At 45.4% G+C, this 10,479-nt stretch overlaps 1 protein-coding gene across 1 annotated transcript in view; it reads left to right on the forward strand.

The window, feature by feature from the left end:
• Positions 1-10,479, forward strand: part of LOC108234847 (adhesion G protein-coupled receptor L3) — a 289,951-nt gene that overhangs the window by 269,716 nt on the left and 9,756 nt on the right. The window contains exons 20-22 of the mRNA XM_037976458.1: positions 5,501-5,669; positions 6,397-6,522; positions 8,366-8,462. Coding sequence (XP_037832386.1) covers positions 5,501-5,669; positions 6,397-6,522; positions 8,366-8,462 — 392 coding nt within the window. The remainder of the gene's footprint in view (positions 1-5,500; positions 5,670-6,396; positions 6,523-8,365; positions 8,463-10,479) is intronic.

The following is a 10,479-nucleotide window of genomic DNA, read 5'->3' on the forward strand; positions in this document are numbered from 1 at the left end:
GTGCGACTTCTAACCCCAAACGAGCCTCGCAACGCGGCGTATTTACAAGCGTTCTCTGAAGTGAATCCTCTTAGGACGGATTTGAACGTTTTGACGTCAGAGATGAAATAAAAATAAAAAAAAATTTAAAATGGGGGGGGGCCTCGGCTGTCCTCAAAAACCTCGCTTCGGCGACGCCTTAATTACTTTTCGGCGATTAGCATATTAAGCGCACCTTTTGGTGAATCGTTAACTCCCCGGCTGGGCTGATTGGCAGCACTTCTCCTCTTCTGAGGAGCCGGCCTGCGAAACGAAACCACTTCCTGTGCGGACGTGAGGACGACCAATCGGGAGCCTCACCTCGGAAACGACCCGTGACGGCAAATGAAGCCGTTCGGCCCGGAGACGGGCGATTTGATGCCACAGTCTGCTTCAGACCGCCTCATTTTGGGGTCCTTCTGTTCAGCAGCCAGAACAATAACACTTTTCTCTCGGATGGTATATTTATAATGTTGCTCTGCCTTTTTTTTTTTGTTTGTTTGTTTTGTGGGAAGCATAGTTGAGGTCCAGAAGCTGAGCCGACATTCTACGGTGGGTCTCGATTTTGTGGTTTGAAAGAAAAATACATTTGTTGTTGGGGCTCCCCCCCCCCAGTAATAATAAAAAAGGAAAATTACTGTATTTTAGAAAAGCAATAATGCTCTTGTTGCAGTTTATTTAACTTTTTTTTTATTGCCTTCAGAATATGAAATTTCAGCTCGTTCGGTGGTTGAAGTTTTTGGATCCATGCACCGACACAAATATTTGTCCTTCAGATCTGGGAAGCAGGGTCGGTCCGTCCCGTTACAGAGAGCTCCGTTTGGAGAAACCGTTGAATTCGTGCTGGACGGACGAGCGAACAGCCGAAACAAGGCGAAGTGGGCCATCTTTCACACAACTCCAAAGAGCGGATCATGCAAATCCTGCAGCTCTACACCACCATCAGCTTACATCAGACCAACGGCTTCAGCTACATTCAGCTCATATAGGACTGCAGGAAATACTAATTTAGCTCTTAGCTGTGGGTTTGCTAGTTTTAGCTATTAGCTGTAGGTTTTGCTAGTTTTAGCGTTTTGCTGTGGGTTTGCTAGTCTTAGCATTTAGCTGTGGGTTTTGCTAATTTTAGCATTTCGCTGTGGGTTTGCTAGTTTTAGCATTTAGCTATGGGTTTGCTAGTTTTAGCTTTGAGCTGTGGGTTTTCTAGTTTTAGCTTTTAGCTGTGGTTTTGTTAGTTTTAGCTTTTGGTCATTTTAGCTACTGTTTGCCAAATTTTAGCTTACTTCTGTGTTGCTAAATTAAGGTTTTTGGTTTTGTTGTGTAAATTTTAGCTTGTAGCCGTGGTTTAACTGTTGATTTTAGCTCTTTGCTAACTGTCTTACAGATTTTAAGTCTCAGGTCCATTGTTGCCAATTTCAGCTCACACCGTATCTTTTTTTTTGTTCTCATTTTACCTTTAGCTCCCGTTTTAGCTTCTCCCCTGCTTGTTTTAACTTCAGCTCCAAGAACCTTCAGCTGTCACTCAGCCGTACGTCATCATTTGACCCTCTATGAGTTCTGGATCTCTTTTCCGGCCAAAAAAAAGAAATTAGTTAAAACTCTGACTTCCAGCTTCCAGGCGAAACCTCCGACAGGACATAGTCCGGATGAAAGGCAGCCATGATTAACTTTCGCCTCGAAGGTTCGACCGAGCGATCCCAGAGTTTCCATCTGATAACTCCAGAGGACAAAAAAAGAAAAGACGAGCCGAAATGAGTCACGCAGCCCCGTCTTTGCCCCGTCCTCTAAGACCTCCTGTATCTGTCATCTACCATCCTTTGGACGAAAACCGCCACAGGACGGAGGCTCAGATTTATTTTTTATTTCATTAGTTTTTTCAGTGTTTCTCTGCCCAATCTGGGGGCAGTCGCCTTGATGAAGTACCTCTCCCACCAGGTCATTAAGACAGCTCTGGGAAAATGATGTTTAATGTTCGCGCCGGTGGATCCATAAATCATTTTTTCTTTTTTTTTTTCCCTCTCCATGTCCGAGCACACCTGGCCTATTTATGAGAGCCTAAATGCTAAAGCCCGCCAGCGTTTACGAGGGCAGCGCCGCGCTCCTGCGAGCGGCGATAACTCACGCGGCGCCTGTAAATCTCGAACGAATCCACGAACGAATCCACGAACGTACGATCGAACGGGTTGGAGTTCGTGAGCTGCGAAGCGAGCTGCCTTTCTTTTCCCTGCCTCACCTCCTCCTCGTCCTAATTTGTACATTCTTGCTTTCTATCCTCGCCTCCCTTTTTGGCTTCTACGTGATTTCATTTATTTCTCTTTTTTTGTTGTGTTTGTTTCTTTTTTTCATAACCAGCTATCAGGATTATGAGCCTAACATCAAGTAAGGCGAACTTTTTTATTTTTTTATTTTCCCCTTCCCTTCCCTTAAAGGCCCTTTTTTCTAATAATGCCATCTCTCATTTCCTCCTTCACACGAAACAAACCGGGACCCAAAATCCATCTGGCGTCTTCTCTGAGTCATTAACGTGATTAATAGCGGGGCGCTCAGTCACGTTGAAGGCTGCATTATTAAAACTCTCCGTACTTCTTGCCGTGGATGTACTCGGCCTGCAGATGTGACAAGCAGGATAATGTTTAAACGGCACCTGTATCTCCGCGCCGTCCTGTCCGCCGGCCCCGCAGTGCAGATAGCGTGCTCGCGTTTATCATCCTCAATAAGCTCATAAAGGCCCAACTCGGAACGTGGCATGATGTGATGGGTCAGAATCCCATCTATGGTGATTATTTCCCTTTGGGGGAACTTTTAGAATTGTAGAAGAGTCATTTGAAAAGTACTTAAGACATGAATTTACATGAATTTACAACCCAGATGTCTAATATTAGGTGTAAATAAAGTTTTGTTGTTTCTGTATTAATTTAAAAAAAACAATGTAAATGTTTGTATATTTTTGGAGTAAAACTAGCATAGAAATTAAATATAACTAGTGTAAAACCATATATAATTTCTTGTCATTGTTAATTGGTCTTGGTTAATCATTTATTCCTTTTTTCTTTGGACATTGGCTACTTTTTCTCACAGCTTCTGTCCAAAAACCGGACCATTTTCATAAAACTGTTTTTCTGTTTGTCGAAACGTTTAACTCCGTTTTATGAACCATTCAGGCATAAAAAAAGCTCCTAAACTAATGATATTGTGTCAACACGTAACAGACAACCCAGAAAGAAAAAAATATATATTTTAGTTTGGATCTTTGGCTAGTAACTGGTTGAAGTGCTAGCTTGGCAGCTAGCTGGTGAAGAGCTAGCTAGCTAGCTAGTTCGTTTGATACAAAAGAAGCAACTTGTTGCAATTAACTTAGTTAAACAAATAAAAAATATCAACGTGAACACAGTTTGTTAAACATAAAACAGAATTTTAGCCCCAACAAGAGCCCAAAGAGCTGTTAGTGGTGATCGTTAGCAACCTGCTAATAGCTAGCTAACAGCTAGCAATCTGTCACAAAAACCCATTTTGTTCTACTTATTTATAAAAAAATATTCCAAAGATAAGACAGTTTGAAGTCCATAAAATATGTTATCACCTACAAGGTGATTTTATTCACTTAAAAAAAAAACTAAAAAAAACTTGACATGCAGTAAATAATCAGCTGAAGAATTTTGCATCTTTTAGCTCCTGTCAGGTCTTTTCTGGGTTGTTTTTTCTTTTTTTCTACTTTTTAAAGTTGTGAATTTTAGATACTGTTCAGCTCCTGAGTGACACTTCTTCCTTTGTCCCTCACGTGTCCATTTTCAGTCTCACTGAGTAACATGCTGAACAAAAAACGAGTGAAAAAGCAGCCAACGTCTGAACAAATCCCTGAAAAGACCTATTAGAAAACCTGACAAACTAAAGATCAAGACCACTTGGATAAAAATGCAAGAGTCTGCCTACTTGGAAGCAAATTTTAAAGATCTATAGAGTGACTAAAACAATTGTGCTGTACAGTTTTCATCCGAACGCCTCTCAGTTCTTCTGCTGATTCAGTAGTATGAAATGCGAAAGCTGCTCTCCTCATATAACCAACCGTCAGGTGTTTGTTTGCGCCGCAGTCGTTCGATGTAACCTGCTTATTCCGCCGCGCATAATTCCGTTCAGACAACGCGTCTTATTAAATCAGGCGCCTCAGGAAGGAGAACCCGGCCGACTGCGGCGCCTCCTGGATGTGTTCGATCGGCTGAAAGCGAAGGCTTTCCGAACGCCGCTGATCGACTCTGACACCAATCAGATATTAGCCCGGGCTCCGCCTCGCCGACTGCGACACACGCGGCGTGTCACCTAAATGCTGAAAGAGGTGGAAAAACAACAACAACAACAACAAACACCTGCCACTTGTCTACACAAAAGGAGAGAGCTCTTTCGTTCTCGAGGCACGATGCTTTTTCAAGGGCGTTTCTTCCTCAGTTAAACCCTCAATAAGACTCGGAAAGCCTGAGGCAATAAGAGTCAAATGTTCTTCAGTTTGTCACTCTCTGAAGCAAACACATCTTCACAGCTTGTTTGACTTTCTTTCTTATAAGTTTTGGGCTGTAGCATTTTTCGAGAAGAGTCCAAAAGTAAGAGAACGACCAGTAAATAACTGGAGATCAAACCCATTGTCCTCTCCCCGCCGCATTTGTTTAGTAAGAAACCATCCTTTCATAAGAATTTATATTGGTCATTTCTAGACGACACCCGGGTCTTAAGGGGTTTTAGACTGCTTACACTTTTATTTTTACTTTATTTTAGAAAAATCTTTAAGGAACAGTCGAGTCCTTTTTGAAGCGATGTTCGGTCAAACGGTCGTCAGCCGTGAAATCGGTCATGGAGCACAGAGTATGGAAGAAATGGGCTAAAGTCTTTGTCCAGGCTAGGCTAATGGCTAGCCAAACGAGATATCATAAACAACCTTTTTGTCCAACATACCAAAGCGAAAGAATTAGCTGATATTGACCGTTTAGACACCGTGTGACTGTTTGTAGCATATCCTGGTGGTACCGAGGCTGCACATCTATCACTTTGTCTAACCAGTCCAACAGTTTCCTCAGCTCCAGGCGGACGGATCCATTTTAATTTCCCTGAAGGAGTCTTCCCAAGGGACCGATCTATCTACCCACCTCCTTACCTACCCACCTGTTTCAGTGGGTCTCTGCTCAGCACACGTTTGGTTAAGGAACGGTAACAAAACTAAACCAGTGGAAATAAATCAAGGTTTGATGTCGGCTAACATCGCAATCTCTCACACCAGTATGAGTTGGAAAATTAATTTTAAAAAATTAGCTTTTGCTTGGTTGGATATTAGCCTAGCCTACGAAGGCCGTTACCCTTTGCTTCCTGCTCCGTGCTCACGACTGATAAGGTACTAACCAGTCGGCTATCGAACCGAACGTCTCCTCAGAAGGCGACTTCCTTTAAGCTAAAGCGACACGTAAACGTGAAGTGGCGTGTAACGCGACTGTTTGCCTTTCAGGTCGTGGGTGATCGGGGCCATTGCCCTGCTTTGCCTCCTGGGCCTGACCTGGGCGTTTGGTCTGATGTACGTCAACGAGAGCACGGTGGTCATGGCGTACCTCTTCACCATCTTCAACTCCCTGCAGGGCATGTTCATCTTCATCTTCCACTGCGTGCTTCAGAAGAAGGTACGGGTTTACCCTCCCGAGATACACTGTCTACCCCTTAAAAGGGGTTATTTTGGACCGTTGGAAGCGCGCTGAAAGACCTCCGTTTGCTTGGTTCTGGCTGGACAGTCGAGGTAACGGAGCCAGAGCGGATTGTTGTTGTCTTAAAGCAACTCCAATCTCAAAAACGGTCCATGGTAACGTTATCTTACGAACCTTTTGCATTGGATGGACCTTATTTACACTGAAGACTCAGTTGGTCTGTAGTCTGTAAGCAGAGGAAGTTCCACGTGATGAACGGATTTCAGATACCAAAGGAAAAGTTGTGAAGAAAAAAAAAAAATCCCTCAAAGTTAAATTGGCTCAAACGAACAGGATTTACTTTTCCATAAGATAGTCCGGTTACGTCCAATATGTCCCATTACTGGTAACAGACTAGATCTAGTCTTCAGTGCAAATAAGTCATAGATTTCTGTCTAAAAACACCCCCATTTAATATGAAAGTGACAACAGTGTAAGGATTTTAGAAATGGCGTTCAGCCTCTTTGGACGAGCCGGTACCTCGGCAGAGTCCGGTCCAAGCAAAACCTGATGTTGTTCAGAAACCCATGTGGAGCAGGGAAGATGTTTTTGGTTTCTAAGCTTCCCACAGAGCCCCACTTTCCAAAATCCGAGCTTCTCCTTTCATGAGGTTCAAGTGAATACGGCACGAGTGACGTTAACGTGCCGCGCCTTTGTTTCCCTGCAGGTGCGCAAGGAGTACGGGAAGTGTCTGCGCACTCACTGCTGCAGCGGGAAGAGCGTGGACAGCTCCATCGGCTCGGTGAAAGGCGCCGCCTCCCGGGCTCCGGGACGCTACTCGTCAGGGTCACAGGTTCAGACGGTTTTTCTTTGTGTTCCTACGTGTCTCCGCGCTCGTTCTCGAACCGTGTGAAGCAAAAGCCTAGACCTTTACTGCCTGCCACTGAAGGCGAAAGGGAAAAAATATGTGTCCTGTTCTGCATAATGAGACGGAATGTGAAAAATTTAGATTTTTTTTGCCGTAATGGAGATTTGGAATTTGCTACATTTAGCGAAACTAAAACAGCAGATAATGTTCCTAATTTACCTTTTAAATAAAAGTTTTCGAACAGGTTTGTCTTCAGAAATAATCCAATTTCCTTTAAAATTGACCATTTTCCTCTGCCCGGGAAATCCCTTTGTATAAAGTTTGCTATCATTGTGAAGTTTGGTTAGTTTGGAAGTTTGGGGATTTCCCTTTTTAAATATAGGGCTGGAATTCAAGATGACATCAGTGTAGATCACTGGTTTCCAAACTTTTCAGCTGCTGACCCATAAGAGAACAGTGACAAAGGTGTGTGAGCCCATCAGTTGACCTCCTCAGTGTCCTACAGCGCTCTGCCACAGCTGGCCCCGCCTCTTTCTACGTCACCAACCAAGGAGGTAACTCCGCCCACACAATCAGCCGACATCGAGACGAAAACTCTAAAACCAAGTCATTAACGTTGGAAATCGGAGAAACGGACCCCTGGAGTGGTTTATGGTGGCGTTTAACTAAAAGAAAAAGAAGATACCTCAGTAGTTTAATCTTTTATTTCTGAGTAAAAAACGCCATCTGAGTAAAAACCGTGGCTCCTTTTCTTTCCCTGCGAAAGGTCCAGGGTTGAACGTCGGCTCAGAGTCTCCGATTTGAGATCTCGCCACCAGCTCCGGGAGGGAGCTTCTCCGACCGATCCATTTTCAGCCAGACGCTGTGGGCCCGAGCCTTGACGGATTCCCTCCCACACGGACACGCCGTGTAGGAGGAGCCGCCGCCGTGCGCCGTAATCGAACATCGTATTCCGAAACAAGGGGAGCGTGATTCCCGCTCCCGGCTGCTGCAACATAAATGGCGCTCGGAGCTCCCACGATACAACCGGATCCTGCACACGGATCAAAGCCTTTAATTCTGAGGAGGAGGAGGAGGAGGAAGAGGAGGAGGCTCCGAGCTCCACTTCAGCCGCACCAGGAGCCGATGCTGTCGCTGCCAAACACTTGTGGAATCAGCCGAGCCGAGCCGTTCCAGTCCAGGAGAAAAGTGACTCTGCTCTGAGGATGGATACTCAGGTCCTCCACTTGTGCAGCGGCCTGTGGGACTCGCTCATAATTCCCCCCACCAGCAGCACCTCGGATGAAGCCTTTCCGACTCGACACGCTGATTCAGGCAGCCTGACTGATGACTTTATTATTGACTCCGCCGACCCCAGATCTGCAGCTCATCTTTAATTAGAAGCCGTTCATCGAACTGGCTTCTTGTCTGCTGAGAAATCGCCAAATTTCAACAAACTACGTCCCACTTTGAAGCTTTTTGAGACGGAGAATTTGAAAATACGAACTAAATACCTCATTATGACTCATTTTTATCAGCACGGGTCACATTTGGGTGGGCTCTAAAAGTTAATCAGTTGTAGGCGTACATCCTTTAAAGTTTTGTGACAATCAGTCCAGCAGTTCTTGAGATATTTTACTAACAGACACTGGCAAAAAAAAATAAAAAAATAACGCCTCAGCCTCAGGCTTTTGGGTGACAGACAGTAATAACAGCCGAGTAAAGACTCGGAGAAACGATCTCTAAAATGACTAAAATCCATCTAAAGTCTCGGAAAGATTCCTGGCAGCGCTCCGACGTGTGCTGACTTGTCGTTTTTTTTTTTTTGTTTGTTTTTTTGTCTCTGCAGAGCCGCATCCGCCGAATGTGGAACGACACGGTCAGGAAGCAGTCCGAGTCCTCCTTCATGACGGGCGACATCAACAGCTCGGCGTCGCTCAACAGAGGTACCCCCGGGGAGGGCCCCGTCGTCACGCTTGGTGCCGCTCCCGCCGCCTTTTCTTCCCCCTCCCCCGCCACCCCTCATGGCTCTCTGCGGAGTTCGAACCTGCGTGTGATTTGAGCTTTCGGCCGCGTTTCTAGTCGCGGCGGCTCGATCGCTCCTTCGATGCCTCGAATAATCACGGCGTTTTTTGGCAAAATGAGCAGAGAATTAACCCTGTCAAACTGCTGTCAGAACCTCGGCTGTTCGGGTTTTTGTTTTTTGTTGCTTGTATAAAAGAAAATGGGTTGTGAATGCCAAACGGTCCCAACCACAACCAGGCCTTGTTTATTTAGTCCTTTTATTTCACAGCCTGGTTAAAAAAAACAAAAAAAACCCAACATTTTATTACACTCCACGATAGCAGGGATGTTTGATTCATGCACCTGTTCGCCGCCGCCGTGTTCCTTTCCAGCTCCAGTTGGGTTGATTTGACTTTGACCTCATGACGCGGGTGAAGGACGGAAGTAAAACACCCCCCCTGCCCACACACACACATCCCCAGGACCCTCGGCGGGGTTAAGGGGTCCGGTCTCGTCGGTTGCCAATCGGCGTGTTAAAAGGATCTCGCGCTTCCTGCACCGCTCGAGACGCTTTGAGCCTGATGGAACCTGGCGCTGTCATCTCTGAGTACAGCCTGCGCCGTCAACGGAGGGGGCGAAGTCAGCCGACCTGTTTGGGTTTGTTTTTTTTCCTCATCTTTTGATGTTCGGACGTCGGCCCCGACCGACCGAAGTGACCCTCCCCCGACCGTGGCTCGGCGTGGCGCATCGCTTCGTCTTCCGCTCATCTTCCCCCGACGCTCCGAGTTTAAGATGGTGCTTTCCTCTCCAGAGTCCAGTCGCTTTTTGTTCCCCGTTGAACTTCAGTCGTTTCTTTTGATCTTATTAAATAGTTTACTTTGTCGAGACTAACAGACGTTTAAGCCAAACACGAGGCTTAACGAAGGTCGCTCTTCACACCGGACGGCGACGCTGCCGGTTCTGCGACCTGCTGGAACGTGGCCAGATCAAATGTGGAAAAAGCTCTTTCAGAGTAAAAGTCGAACTGACATCTAAAATGTCTGCGCAAACATCGGGCTAAATTTGGTTTGAGTGGAAGAATTGGTCTAGAAATTGACGCCTCGACCGAGCTGCAGACATCTGATAAACATAGGAGATGAGATAAAACCCAGAATCTCCTTAATGTTTCTAAAATTAGGATTTGTTTTTACGTTTTTATCATGACCAAAGAGATTTGTTAGCTACACTTGCCATTAGCCGGTCCTTTCGCTGAAACCAGGTCCCAGAAAAACCAAACCGCGTCCACGTCCGCTCGCACTCGAGGCACCTTATGACCTCAGGTTGAAGCAGCAAACCAAAGGGGGCGGGACAAGATGCCTGTCAATCATTCTGCACCATTAAGTTCCCATTAAATGAACAGGATGGGAAAAGTTAGCCCTTTGGAAAGACTCTGGGGTTTTCTCGAGACCAACTGGCGCCAGTTTTGTTGTTAATTTCCCAAAACGTGATACGATATTTTTAATTTGTGTTTATTGAGTATTTTAACATTTTTACTGTAAACACCAGGGATTATGACAATAAAATATAAATGTGTAAATGTCCGCGCATCAACCTCGACCGTCGCCTTGTTTTAAACACGGAACAAAGATGGAAACATGGATGTTCGAACCGCAACACGGACGACTGAAGAGCGGCTCGGGAAACGTTGAGACGTCAGGCCCTGAACTCCCAGCTCGCGCTCTGTGGCATTTTTACACGACTTACAGACTTGTGCCGGGCGTACATCACCTCAGGTTTCAATATTTTGTTGCCAAGAGAAACAGATTAATCCCAGCAGTAGTTAAATTTTTTTATCTGGTCAGGCAGTGAGTTTTGGACCTGTGCCATACGACTCGAAAGCCTCGAAAAGAAAAAAAAACTTTGGATGACGAGACAAAAATATGTCTTCTGCGCTCTCTAACAGGAAAAAAAAAGGGGGGG

This window comes from Kryptolebias marmoratus, linkage group LG7, assembly GCF_001649575.2.
Source record: "Kryptolebias marmoratus isolate JLee-2015 linkage group LG7, ASM164957v2, whole genome shotgun sequence".
In the NCBI taxonomy this organism is placed as follows: Eukaryota; Metazoa; Chordata; class Actinopteri; order Cyprinodontiformes; family Rivulidae; genus Kryptolebias; species Kryptolebias marmoratus.